Genomic DNA, 15,345 nt, shown 5'->3' with positions numbered 1-15,345 from the left:
GATTGCTGCGCTGCGAAAATCGGCAGTGAGCGATCAACTCGGAATGACCCCCTCTGTGTAGTGTCTTACACATAAACTGCAAACTGAGATATGTGCAGACTGTCCAGTGTTTTGTATACGGACTGCATATGTGCAGCTGTGTGATTGTGTGTGGACTAATTGTGATGTGAGTGTAGACTGTTGTACTGTGTATAAAGGGTTAATACATCACCGCTCTTTATAATCACTGCAGCTACTGGTAGATCAGTTTGGCAGTAGTTGCATTGTCCAAGTACTGATCACTGATCGAGTTTCTGGTACTATGTAGTCAGAAGGTCGTTCTTTGTGATCAGAGCTGCTGCCGCTGATAACTTGGTGTCCCGTTCTGTTGCTGTGAAGTCAGAAGGTCAGGCTCGGAGAAGGAATCTCTTTGTAGTGCCTGACTGGAGAATGGGGGTCTTTCCAAGTCGTTCGCACGAAGCGGTTCTTCACTGCGGTGCAAACGGGTCGGAACTGCGCATGTGCGGGCAACGACCAGAAGAGAGAAAAAAAGTGATTGCTCGCACGATCGCAAGAAGATTGACAGCGGGGAAGCATTCCGGGGCGGTTGCTCACTGTTTTCCGGGTGTGGAGATCCGAAAGCAGGCGTGTCCAGGCGTTTGGAGGGCGGATGTTTGACGTCAATCCCGGAACCTTCTACGCTAGATCTGTCGCACAGAGTAAGAAAGTCTGACCCTGCCCTTGTTTTGCTGGAAACTTTTTTAGCATAGCAGGGCTGCACAAGCGATCGCAGCCCTGCTATGCTAAAATACACTCCCCCATAGGTGGCGTCTAGTCGATCGCACGAGCAGAAAAAAATTTGCAACGTGCGATCAACTCAGAATGACTGCCCATATCTTTTTGAACAGATTCTTCTGATATAGTAAGCAGAAAGTGTCCCGTACTGACGAGGCTGTAACTTCAGCCTCATCCTGTTCTTTTGCTCTGCACTGCACAGTGCAGTGTGCAGTCAGGAGGACAAGCTCGGAGCAAGCATCTCTCTCCATGGCTTGGTCACATGGTTGCTGCAGCCCTATTTTAATGCACCAGATCCTCGAGCCCCTCTGAGCTATGGTGCCCAGTGCAGGTGTCCCCTTTGACCCGCCCCCCCCCCCACCCCCCCCCCCTGTCACCGGGCCTGCCTCTCTCTTCCCTTTCTCTGTCTTGCTGCTCAGGCCCCCTCTCAGTCCCACCTGCTCCTCAGTCTTCTTACACTTCATCTCTTATTTTTACTCTCCATCAGTCTCCATATATCCTCCTCCACGGGCCTGTGTTAATCAGTTGTTGTGGCGGTCACATTCACACTTCATCTGGCAGGTGCACACTGGCACCAAATGAGCTCAGGGTGCACTTGGCCAATCCGAAAACAAATACTTGTGTGGATCACATTTATCTCATTAAGGGGCAAATGTACTAAGTCTCGGACAGTGATACAGTGGCGATAAATAAACTATTGTACCAACCATTCAGCTCCTGTCATTTTTCAAACACTGCCTTTAACATGGAATTTGTCACAACTGAGGGCTGGTGAGGGTAGCTGGGAGCCTCAGTTTTAGGGGCTGACGGGAACCAGAATGTAGGAGGAGCGATCAGATTCCTGGACATGCGTAATGAAAGTAGCAATGAATGCCCGAGAGCTTGACCACGACAACTGAAGATGCCTTAAGTGCTTTTATTAAATAAAAAGTCAGATAATGTGCAACCAAACAAAAACAGTCATAAGTGAGTCTCAGAAATATCACTGGTAATGCACTACTATACTTAGAAGTATAGGGGAATTGGAAATTAAGCTGGGGTTCATAGGTAAATGATAAATGAAGCTGGGGCTCGCAGAAATACAGAGAATGAAAATGGAGGAAGGCTGCTGGAAAGCCGGAGTTCAGACACAGGTGAATCACGGTAGACTGTAGAGGGTTTATCACTGAAGAGTTGGGTTACACTGCAGAGTGTAATCACCTGCAGAGAAAGTTCATGGGAGAACTGCACACTGGAATCACTGAAGACACTTGAAGCACTGACAACCTTCTGGGTGTGGATACAGGACATTTATAGCCAAAGGTCAGCAGGGATTGGTGGGCAATTAGGCTCCAGCACTGTTAGTAGTGCGAATAGTAGGAACAATGTCATGTGACTGAAGTCCAACATGGCTGCGCCCATGAACCCACACAGAAGGGGAATAAAGTACTTTAAACATGTAGCAATGGCGGCGGAGGCCGCAACAGCAGAACTTCACGCACCCAGGCATGCACAGTGGCTACAGGGACAAGCATGACAGCTGAGCCAACCTCAGGAGGCTTTTGGAAGGTAAACCTTGATAAGGAATTAACCTGGATCGTGACAGCAGTTAGGAGCAGATTGGCTGGTACTTTATCTCTCTACACCATATCACTCTCCAAGGCTTAGTGCACCTCCCCCTTACTCAGTAAGCGTGCTGATAACATGTGTGGAAAGTGTAACTTAGTGGGACATATGTTCTATTTATTATACTGATCGGGAGAAACATTATGTTTAAAAACTAAAGCCAGCACATATGATTACTGTTTAAAAAAAGTAGTTGTTGACCACACCCACCCAGTGGCTGGTCACACCCCTGCGGGCCCATGCAATTGGATTCCCCCAATTGGCACATCATGCCCCAGCCAGACATTGCTTGGGACCGATATTCGATAAGATGAATACATTGATTTATAGTAGAGATGTGAAGCGGGCATTTTTCGGATTTTGTGTTTTGGTTATGGATTCGGTTCCGCGGTCGTGTTTTGGATTCGGACGCGTTTTGGCAAAACCTCCCTTAAGAATTTTTGTCGGATTTGGGTGCGTTTTGGATTTGGGTGCGTTTTGGATTCAGGTGTTTTTTTCAAAAACAGCTTAAATCATAGAATTTGGCGGTAATTTTGATCCTATAGTATTATGAACCTCAATAACCATCATTTTCCACTCATTTCCACAATATTATTTTTAGTCCTAAAATTTGCACCGAGGTCGCTGGATGACTAAGCTAAGCGACCCAAGTGGGCGGCACAAACACCTGGCCCATCTAGCAGTGGCACTGCAGTGTCAGACAGGATGGCACTTAAAAAAATAGTCCCAAAACAGCACATAATGCAAAGATAAATAAAAAAAAAGAGGTGCAAGATGGAATTGTCCATGGGCCCTCCCGTCCACCCTTATGTTGTATAAACAGGACATGCACACTTTAACAAACCCATCATTTCAGCCACAGGGTCTGCCACACGACTGTGGCTGAAATGACTGGTTGGTTTGGGCCCCCACCAAAAAAGTAGTAATCACTCTCTACTTGAACAAACTGGCTCTACAGAGGCAGGATGTCCACCTCCTCCTCAACCGATTCCTCACCCCTTTCACTGTGTACATCCCCCTCCTCACAGAGTATTTATTCGTCCCCACTGGAATCCACCATCATAGGTCCCTGTGTACTTTTTGGAGGCAAATGCTGGTAAATGTCTCCACGGAGGAATTGAATATAATTCATTTTGATGAACATCATCTTCTCCACATTTTCTAGAAGTAACCTCCTACGCTGATCGCTGACAAGGTGACCGGCTGCACTAAACACTGTTTCGGAGTACACACTGGAGGGGGGGCAACTTAGGTAAAATAAAGCCAGTTTGTGCAAGGGTCTCCAAATTGCCTCTTTTTCCTGCCAGTATACGTACGAACTGCCGGACATGCCTACTTGGATGCTGTCACTCATATAATCCTCCACCATTCTTTCATTGGTGACAGAATCATATGCAGTGACAGTAGACGACATGTCAGTAATCGTTGGCATGTCCTTCAGTCCGGACCAGATGTCGGTTTTTGCTCCTGTCTGCCCTACATCACCGCCAGCGGGCGGTTTTGGAACTTTTATCCTTTTTCTCGCCACTCCAGTGGCAGTAGAAAATGAAGGAGGAGCTTTTGGCGGTTCATGCTCCGCTTGACTTGACAAGTGTCTCACCAACAGGTCTTTGAACCTCTGCAGACTTGTGTCTGCTGGAAAGAGAGATACAAGGTAGGCTTTAAACCTAGGATCGAGCACGGTGGCCAAAATATAGTGCTCTGATGTCAACAGATTAACCACCCGTGAATCCTGGTTAAGCGAATGAAGGGCTCCATCCACAAGTCCCACATGCCTAGCGGAATCACTCCATTTTAGCACCCCCTTCAATCTTTCCAGCTGCTTCTGCAAAAGCCTGATGAGGGGAATGACCTGACTTCTGGCAGTGTCTGAACTGACTTCACGTGTGGCAAGTTCAAAGGGTTGGAGAAACTTGCACAACGTTGAAATCATTCTCCACTGTGCTTGAGTCAGGTGCATTCCCCTTCCTTTGCCTATATTGTAGGCAGATGTATAGGCTTGAATGGCCTTTTGCTGCTCCTCCATCCTCTGAAGCATATAGAGGGTTGAATTCCACCTCGTTATAACCTCTTGCTTCAGCTGATGGCAGGGCATGTTGAGCAGTGTTTGCTGGTGCTCTAGTCTTCGGCAAGCAGTGGCTGAATGCCGAAAGTGGCCCGCAATTCTTCTGGCCACCGATAGCATCTCCTGCATACCCCTGCCTTTTTTTAAAATTCTGCACCACCAAATTAATTGTATGTGCAAAACATGAGACATGCTGGAATTTTCCCACATGTAATGCATGCACAATATTGGTGGCGTTGTCCGATGTCATAAATCCCTAAGAGAGTCCAATTGGGGTAAGCCAATCTGCGTTGATGTTCCTCAGTTTCCGTAAGAGGTTGTCAGCTGTGTGCCTCTCATGGAAAGCGGTGATACAAAGCATAGCCTGCCTAGGAATGAGTTGGCATTTGCGAGATGCTGCTACTGGTGCAGCCGCTGCTGTTGTTGCTACGGGAGGCAATACATCTACCCAGTGAGCTGTCAAAGTCATATAGTAATTAGTCTGCCCTGCTCCACTTTTCCACATGTCCGTGGTTAAGTGGACAGTGGGTACAACTGCATTTTTTAGGACACTGGTGACTCTTTTTCTGACGTCTGTGTACATTCTCAGTATCGCCTAGGGACACACTACCTCAAGCAATTCTCTAAGTCCCTGTGAACTAATGGTGGATACTGGACGCACGTCTAACACCAACATAGTTGTCAAAGCCTGAGTTACCGCTTTGCAACAAGATGACTGCTGTGATATTTCATCTTCCTCGCAAAGGACTGTTGGACAGTCAATTGCTTACTGGAAGTAGTACAAGTGGTCTTCCGACTTCCCCTCTAGGATGACGATCGACTCCCAGCAGCAACAACAGCAGTGCCAGCAGCAGTAGACATTACACTCAAGGATCTATCAGAGGAATCCCAGTTAGGAGAGGACTTGTCAGACTTGCCAGTACCATGGCCTGCAGGACTATTGGCGTTCCTGTCTAAGGAGGAAATTGAATTTGAGGGAGTTGGTGGGGGGGTTTGCAGGAGCTTGAGTACAAGAGGAAGAAGGGAATTAGTTGTCAGTGGACTGCTTCCACTGTCACCCAAAGTTTTTAAACTTGTCAATTACTTCTGATGAATGCGCTCAAGGTGACATATAACGGAGGATGTGCCTAGGTGGTTAACGTCCTTACCCCTACTTTTTACAGCTTGACAAAGGCAGCACACGGCTTGACACCAGCTGTCCGCATTTCTGTTGAAATAATTCCACACCGAAGAGGTGATTTTTTTGGTATTTTGACCATGCATGTCAATGACCTTATTCATCCCACGGACAACAGGTGTTTCCCCGGGTGCCTGACTTAAACAAACCACCTCACCATCCGAATCCTCCTTGTCAATTTCTTCCTCAGCGCCAGCAACACTCATATCCTCATCCTGGTGTAATTCAACAGTGACATCTTCAATTTGAATATCAGGAACTGGACTGTGGGTGCTCCTTCCATCACTTGCAGAGGGCGTGCAAATGGTGGAAGGAGCCACCTCTTCCCGTCCAGTGTTGGGAAGGTCAGGCATCGCAAACCAACACAATTGGACTCTCCTTGGGGATTTGTGATTTAGAAGAACGCACAGTTCTTTGCTGTGCTTTTGCCAGCTTAACTCTTTTCTTTTTTCTAGCAGGAGGATGAGTGCTTCCATCCTCATGTGAAGCTAAACCACTAGCCAAGAACATAGGCCAGGGCCTCAGCCGTTCCTTGCCACTCCATGTCGTAACTGGCACATTGGCAAGTTTACGCTTCTCCTCAGACACTTTTAATTTAGATTTTTGGGTCATTTTAATGAACTTTTGTTTTTTGGATTTTACATGCTCTCTACTATGACATTGGGTATCGGCCTTGACAGACGACGTTGATGGCATTGAATTGTCTCTGCCATGACTAGTGGCAGCAGCTTCAGCACTAGGTGGAAGTGGATCTTGATCTTTATCTATTTTACCCTCAAAATCTTTTTTCTCCATTTTGTAATGTGTGGAATTATATGCAAGTAATATATCTGGAATTAGACGGCAGTAATGTCTGGAATTAGATACCACTACATAGATTCCAGATACCTCTGTGACTGGAATGATGATGACCTATGCACAGTGACAGGACACTACCACAGCACCCTACAGCAGCAAGATGCAGCACAAGACACTGGACTTTTAGTAATGTACTGTAGTATACTGGTCACCATAATGCAGCACAAGACAATGAGTTGTGATACTGAGCATTGATGAGGATTCTAGAACTGACACTGGGCAGGGAGAACGGCACTGGACTATTGTACTGTAGTATACTGGTCACCACAATGCAGCAGCAAGACACTGAGCACTGATCCTGAGCACTGATGAGGATACTAGAACTGACACTGGGCAGCGAGAACAGCACTGGACTATTGTACTGTAGTATACTGGTCACCACAATGCAGCACAAGACAATGAGTAGTGATACTGAGCACTGATGAGGATACTAGAACTGACACTGGGCAGCGAGAACAGCACTGGACTATTGTACTGTAGTATACTGGTCACCACAATGCAGCAGCAAGACACTGAGCACTGATCCTGAGCACTGATGAGGATACTAGAACTGACACTGGGCAGCGAGAACAGCACTGGACTATTGTACTGTAGTATACTGGTCACCACAATGCAGCACAAGACAATGAGTAGTGATACTGAGCACTGATGAGGATACTAGAACTGACACTGGGCAGCGAGAACAGCACTGGACTATTGTACTGTAGTATACTGGTCACCACAATGCAGCAGCAAGACAATGAGCACTGATCCTGAGCACTGATGAGGATACTAGAACTGACACTGGGCAGCGAGAACAGCACTGGAATATTGTACTGTAGTATATTGGTCACTACAATGCAGCACTGATACTGAGCACAGATATTGAGCTGATATTGAGCTTTTTCACTCAGAGAACATAGCCACATCCTGTCCGCTCAATCTACAATGCAGACGTGAAAATGGTGGTGACGCGCAGCTCTTTATATGGAATCCGAATCTCGCGAGAATCCGACAGCGGGATTATGACGTTTTCCCCCGTTCGGGTTTTGCGAGTAAGGCGGGAAGAACAAGGCTGCCTCGGACCCGTGTAAACCATGTGAAGTTCGGGGGGGTTCGGTTGTCGGAGAACCGAACCCGCTCATCTCTAATTTATAGTCTATGTAATCAGATTTCATGAAGCTTTTACGTATGGAATTATTTAATGCATTATTTAGTGAACTATTTCATACCACAAGTACTTTTAAAATTGGCTGATATTTGTGTGTAATACACTTAGATATAATGCACTATGGGCCTGATTCTGAGTCACATGCAATGCAGTTGTTCATGTTCAAGATGAGAGATTTCTATGCTACTGCGCATGTGCAAAACTCCCTAATAGCTCATAGGGTGCATGTGTTACACAATGCGTACATACAGGGGTACAGTAGCAATTGAGTCGCACAGCGTCAGAAATGTCTTGTAAATATGCTGGGCGTTCCTGGGCAGTGACTGGGAGGTGGCTATTATAGTGCTGGCATACACAGATGCTTCATCTGACGCATTGGGGTTTTGATTGTGTGACCAATGGTGGCATCTAAAGAAGTACAAGGCTGTATTACAGAGTCTATAGACATTGGCAGTGGACGTCTCAGTCCTTGCACACTTGCACACAGGGGAAGGGCTTTGTAGCGGTATTTGCAAAAAGTGCAAAATGCTTACATTAGTTTTATTTCATATTTATTTAGTATTATTTATTATATTTATTTATTATGTTCTGCACCTTGTACTTTGTTCAAAGTTAAATATAGCAAAACAAGCAGTTTTTAGGTATGTTTGTATTAAAGCACTATATAATTAAAAATTGTAGCATTTTATTAATAAATCATTCTATAGATTGTAAGCTTGCGAGCAGGGCCTTCCTACCTCTGTGTCTGATTGTTTTTACACAGTTTTATTCTATTTCTGTTGTTCTAATTGTAAATCGCAACATAATATGCTGAGCTATATAAGAAACTGTTAATAAATAAATAAATAATAGTTTGTGGGTATTTTTTATTTTTATATGCAATGATCAATATAATAACAGGTTGTGTATATTTTCATATAAGGTAAAAGGGGTTGGAGTTTGAGATGGTTGAAGGTAGTAATGTCCTCTAATGTGCTTGTGCAGGGTCCAAAACACTGGTCACCTTCCTCCATATCACTAGTCACACCCCTGACATGCTGATCACACCTAATCCACAAGAAACAATAGGCCTTTCATAAATTTCATCTCCAATTGTAAGCGCAACAGAATATGCTGCACTATATAAGGACTGTAAATAAAATAATAAATAATAAATCTGGCACTGCTACTAAGTATGATTTAAACAAACACAAGGAGGCCAAAATATTCACAGTAGGGAGGAGAGCCAGACAAGGAACCAGCAACTTTTTTTTAACCAGTCCCTTTGACAAATCCCATATCAATGATATACACAAGTACAACCATCTGTCTGTATTAATAGCAATTATCTTTCTTGTAGATTTGCATGTAAATTGGAGGGTAAAGAGGAGTTCTGCAACTGGAAATTATGCAGCTCATGAGCTTTTAAATAATTTTCATTAGGTCTTCAAATTATCATTTTGATGTTTGTTACTAGAATTAAATGCAACACAGATATGCTGCTGTTAATTGGTTATTTTGTACCTCTTTTAGAGTTATGTGACCCTAAGGGAGCTGTAGTAGTGAATGGAAATGTTCATCATACACGTTACGAATATTTGGAAGGAGAAAAAGTAACATTCTATTGTCACAGTCAATTACGAACACCAGATGGACAAAATGGTGGAGAGATTACATGTCTTTCTGATGGAAAATTTTCACCAGCAAAATGTTCCAGTAAGTACAATATCTTATCATGTTTTTCTTTTGATGTAACAAATCACCTTTAGAGATACAGTACTGGGCCTGATGCTGAGTTGGAGCAAAGTCATTTATTTATTAGTACAAGGTAAGTGTTTTCATGCTGTGCGTGCACACAGTAACATGCTAACTGTACAGATATGTCTATTAGATTGGGTGCATCGTAAATTGTGACTCCATCCTCCTAGAGATGTGGGATGGGGGAAAAAAGAGCCAGATAAAGGTTGAGTAAAGTATTTTAAAATAATTTTGCCATGACTATCAACAGCTAGGACCTTTGCAGTGTAAGATGATATATGTGTGATTTAGCCTGACCCACACAGTACTGTATACTCACAGGTTCCCCACTACTACACAAAGTGGCGTAACTAGAATTTTTTTCTCCCCAAAGCCAAAACATTCTCTTGTGCCCCCCCACTCATAATTGGCACTATAAAAGTGATGAACCTGTGTGCGCTGCAGGCGCGCCCCACAAAAAAGGGGGCATGGCCTTGCTGAAATGGGTGTGGCTTTGCTTAAAGGGGTGTTGCATTGCAATAAAAGATTACCTTATACCCCAGTCTTGCAACGTGCACGCCCAGACGTTAGCAACCACAGGAAAAAAAAAAATCCTGATTCATGCCCCTTACATTATTTGTAATACTTCCTCCTTATAGAAATGCAGTGCCGTAAGTAGACATTTTGTGCAAGAAACAGCATCGGCGCCCTAACCTCCCCCCCCCCCCAGCCCCGCGGGCATGTGTAAAAGAAATAGGGATGTGGCTTCATGGGGAAGGGGCGTGGCCAGAGAGCTCCCTTTTACACATTACGGCAGGAATAGCAATTTAAACATTATGTCAGGCAGGGCTCACTTTTACACATTACGGCAGGTAAAGTCCTCCTTTTACACATTAGGCAGGTAGCGCTCCCCTTTTTTACACATTAAGTACACAGAGCCCCATTTTACACATTAGGCAGCAGAGTCCCTCTTTTTTACACATTACAGCAGCCTTCTTTGTACACATTAGGCAGGCAGAGTCCCCTTTTTACACATTAGGCAGGTAGAGTCCCCTTTTACACAGTACGGCAGGTAGAGTCCCCTTTTTACACTTATCGTCAGGCAGAGTCCCCCTTTTTATACACATTAGGCAGGTAGGTCCCCTTTTTATACACATTACAGCAGCAGAGTCCCCCTTTTACATGATGGGCAGCAGAGTCCCCCTTTTTACACATTAAGGCAGGCAGAGTCCCCTTATTTTAAACATTAGGCAGGCAGAGTCCCCCTTATAAATGGTAACAGAATATTTAAAAACAATAAACATTATATTCTTAATTTCATATTGGATTATGGAAAGACTGTGGGGGTCATTCAGATCTGATTGCTGGGCTGCTAATTTGCTGTCCTGCGTTCAGATAGTTGGCGCCTACAGGAGGAGTGTAAATTCGCTGTGCAGGTGTGCGATCCTATGTGTACGCCGAGGTGCTAAAATCCACTTTGTGCAGTCTCTGCACAGCCCAGGACTTACTCCTACAGTGTGATCACATCAGGCTGATCGGGGCCGGAGCTGACGTCAGACACCCTACCTGAAAGCTTGGACACGCCTACGTTTTTCCGGACACTCACAGTAAACGGTCAGTTGCCATCCACAAATGGCCTCTTCCTGTCAATCACCTTCCGAACGCCCGTGCAATCTGATTTTTCGCATCATCCCGTGGCTGACCAGTGATGCCCTTTGTTGATGTCCGACGCACATGCACATTGCATTGCAGTTAGTACCTGATCGCCTGCTGTACGAAAACGCACAGCAACGATCAGGAATTAATCACCCCCTGTATGTCCAGTTTTTTTTTACAAAATCCTACAGTGATGTAATTTATCTGAAACATCACTGAGACTACAAAATTACCAACCACAAGGCTAATCTCTCATAGTGTTATCTATTTTGCATAAAACATTATGAAAGCACATACCTACAATAACTTTAGTTGCACTGAGAGCTTTGTAGTACGAGTGTGCACTGGACAGTCATTTAGTTAGATGCCTGCATGAGGGGGGGACTGGGGAACAGAGGCGACACTTACATGTGTGACACCCGATGCGGCTCCTGCTAATAAATGGGCGTGGCTTTGTGGGAGTTGTCAGAAGGGGTGTGGTTTTTAATATGGGGGCGTGGTTTCGGTGCACATGGGCGTGGCTATGCTTCCCGACCCCCGTATTAATCACTAAGGGGGTGCGGGAGGTGCTGGGTGACCCCGGGGACTGCAGTGTCGGCTTCTTCATGGTGACAGAAGCCAGGCACTGCACGTAATGTTACAGTGCAGTACCCGGCTCCTGTCACTGAGCAGGAGCCAACACTTTGGTGACACCCCTTGGTGGGTGACACCCGGGTACGGGCCGCAGCCCCCACACCCCCATTGTGATGCCACTGCTGGGGAAGGGAGTGGTGAGAGAGAGAACCAGACTGTCTTTACACCTGACTGAGCACGGACGTTGCTGTACAGTCAATGAGTGCAGGAGAACAGGAGTAGGGGGGGGGGGGAGCAGAGCACACGGGGTAAGAGAGGAATTCACAGACAGCCCAGTGCTGCCTCATGTGCTTGTAATGTATATTATCAGCGTTGCCTCCGGCAGGGAAGGAGCCGGGCGCAACGCTAGTAATATACAGTACACTGCAACGGGCAGCACTGCAGCTGTGGCGGCCAATCAGTGTGGATGCGGATGGTGCGCCCACAGTGCACCTGTGCTGTGTGCTAGTCACCATCCGCCCACACCTAGTTACAGCCCTCTAGTAATGCCCAGTATACATTATGCCACATACTGCAATGGCCCTTAGACATTTACCACACACAATACACATTATACATTACACATTACACAATATGTCACACACCGTGATATCCCTGACACATTATGTCACACACCATAATGCCTGTGACAGATTATGTCACGCATCGTAATGCCCGTTATACATTATGCTACTGCAATGCCCCTGAGACCTTATAGCACATACAATGCCTGTGATACAGTATATCACACACCGTCATGCCTGTGACACATTATGACACACACTGCAATATCCGAGAGATTATACCACAATGCCTGTAATTCCACATTAGTTTAATAAATAAATGTGTTGCTTGCTTTTGTAATATTCTGGTCATTCATTGTGTCAGTGGGAAAAAGATCATTTGGCTTGCCACTCTGACAAATTGTGTAGTCACTGGCGTAACTACAGCCCCCGCAGCCACTGCAGAAGCACCAGGCTTGGGGGGGGGGGGGGCGTGCACTGATTCCCATGCGGACTAGCTGTTCGCATATAAATCATAATTGCCTACCCTACCGCAGGCCCCAAGAAGTTCAATTACTCTCCCGGTATCCCCCACCGCCAGTTCCAGGGCCAGCACTGATGAGTGACACTTAAGGGGCGGGACAGTCATGCAGAGTTGTGGGTAGCGGAGCATGAAGCCTTACCCAGAAGTCCCGCCCCAGCTCTAACACCACCACCTTCATCCTCCTAAAACCCGTGCCTGCATCTGTACTGCAGGGAAAGGAGACCTGTGGCCGGAGCCCAGCGCTGTCAGAAGCATCCTGGGAGTACCAAAGGTGTAGTACAGCAGCATGGAGCCCAGCCATTATGGGGTAGTCAGTGCAAGCAGGAAGGTGAGTAACGGATGGGTGCAGCACTGAGCATACCACCTGTACTGCCGGGCATCTCTCCTCTCCTCTGTGCTGTGCATAGTGTGTGTAGAAGTTCTTGTACAGAGCAGTGTGTATGTGTATGCATAAATAAGGTATAACGGGCATTGCGGTGTGTATCATGTGTCACAGGCATAACAGTGTGTTGTATACTATTTTTATCCCATATTTAAATAGACAATTCCACAGGAAGATAAACAGAAGAACATACAAGTACTTATTCTATATATCCCATTAGAGCAAACACAATGTGTAGACACCAGCATTTAGAAACAATGATGCCAGAAATCTGAAAGATGACAAAAAGCTGCAGTTTTTAAATACTACTACTACTACTACTACTACTACATCTTCTACTACTACTACATCTACTACTGCTGCTACTACTACTACTACATCTACTACTGCTGCTGCTACTACTACTACATCTACTACTACTACTACTGCTGCTACTACTACCACTACATCTACTACTACATCCACTACTACTACTACCACTGCTAATACTACTACTACTACTACTACTACTACTACTACTACTACTACTACTACATCTACTACTACTACTACTTCTACATCTACTACTACTACTACTACTACATCTACTACTACTACTACTACTACTACTACTACTACATCTACTACTACTACTACTACATCTACTACTACTACTAGTACTACTACTACTACTACTACTAATTTGTGCCTAATGAAATGTGAACATTGACTATAGACTGCAGAAGAGAATACATTGTGAGCAGATGGCAGTCATTAGGTTGACATGAGTTAGGTCGACATACATTTGGTTGACCACGTTTGGTCAACATGATCACTAGGTCGACATGGAAAAAGGTCGACAATAGTTTTTCACAATTTTTTAATTTTTGACCTTTTTCATACTTAATGATCCACGTGGACTACGATTGGGAATGGTATCGTGTGTCAAGTGCAGTGGTAGCGGAGTGAGGCACCTTGCCCGTGCGAGGGGCTATGGTGAACTAATTGGGATTCCCCGTCACTTTTAGAAGAAAACAACATCAAAAAAAGTAAAAAAAAACTGATGTTGACATTTTTCCATGTCTACCTAGCAGATGTTGACCTACTGACATGTCAACCTAGTGATCATGACCTGATCGTAGCAGCAAATTTGTTGCAGATGGGCAAAACCATGTGCACTGCGGGGGGGGGGGGGGTTGTACAGATATAAAATGTGCAGAGAGAGTTAGATTTGGGTGGCCAGTGAGGAGAACATTGCAGTAGTCGAGGTGTGAGATGCCCGTTGAGTGGCTGATGTTTAGTTGCACTCTGGGAGTGAAATGGCCTGATGCAAGCAATGTTGCGTAGCTGGAACTGACAGGATTGTGCCAGAGCTTGGATGTGGGGAGCAAAGGAGAGGGAGGAGTCAAGAGTGACACCCAATCAGCGGAGTTGGGGAACGGGGGAGATGGTGGTGTTGTCAACAGTAATAGAGATATTGGTAGGGGATGTTACTCTGGCTGGGGAAAGATGATGAGTTCCGTTTTGTCCATGTTGAGCTTCAGAGAGCGCTCAGACGTCCAGGAGGAGATTGCGGAGAAGCAGCTGGAAACCTGAGAGAGGACAGAGGGGGACAGATCAAGTATAATCACAAAGAGATGAAAAGTGCTGGTATTTAAGCAAATTAAATTGTATTCTCTGTGTCTTAATTGCTATACAACAGGATATACCTAAAGTTAACTGGTTAGTTTATCATAGAAGATCAGCAATTAGACTTAAAACAGGACAGGATCCGAATGCCGCTGCCAATCTTTATCTGGCTGCCAGTCTGATGCTGTCAAAAGGCTGGCGCTGAACAGAATAATCCGCCTCCTTCTCTGCCCCGCCCTGCCTCTGATGCTGCCCTGCTCAGTGCTGTAAATGCTGGGATGACAGTCCAAGCTCCACCCACTTTTTGTTAAATATGTAAGATTTGCAGGGATAGGCTGATTCTTTTCCAAAGGGCCCTAGGTCTCCTTGCTTAGCTTCTCACTCTCCTCTTTTGAGGAAAAAAGGTAAAGATTTTCGCACAACATCTAAGGTCACTGACAAGAGCTGTCAGTACCCTTTACACAGCAAATAAGCAGTTGCTAACTATCAAGCTTTCCTTTAATGCATTTAAGAGTCAAAATATCTTTCTCTTCTTTCCTCCTTTTGGTCTCTGAGAGATACGGCAATGTTTAGTTCAAGTGACAGGCAACCTTTGACAATTGAGACAGTAATCTCTCCTGACTGGAAATAGGTTGGTTAAGTACTTATATCTGAAATCTATAAATAAAAAAAGGCAAATACTACTGACTCATCAC

The 15,345-nt window shown here is 45.2% G+C and overlaps 1 protein-coding gene across 4 annotated transcripts in view; it reads left to right on the top strand.

The window, feature by feature from the left end:
• LOC134957932 (complement factor H-like) overlaps positions 1-15,345 on the top strand; it is a 1,300,757-nt gene that overhangs the window by 555,279 nt on the left and 730,133 nt on the right. For all 4 annotated transcript variants that reach the window (XM_063940180.1, XM_063940181.1, XM_063940178.1 and 1 more), the window contains exon 9: positions 9,142-9,324. In XM_063940180.1, coding sequence (XP_063796250.1) covers positions 9,142-9,324 — 183 coding nt within the window. The remainder of the gene's footprint in view (positions 1-9,141; positions 9,325-15,345) is intronic.

The sequence above is a fragment of the Pseudophryne corroboree genome, chromosome 9, assembly GCF_028390025.1.
Source record: "Pseudophryne corroboree isolate aPseCor3 chromosome 9, aPseCor3.hap2, whole genome shotgun sequence".
Lineage (NCBI taxonomy): Eukaryota > Metazoa > Chordata > Amphibia > Anura > Myobatrachidae > Pseudophryne > Pseudophryne corroboree.
Note: the sequence above shows the minus strand (reverse complement) of the source record. Positions and strands in the feature narration are given on the sequence as shown.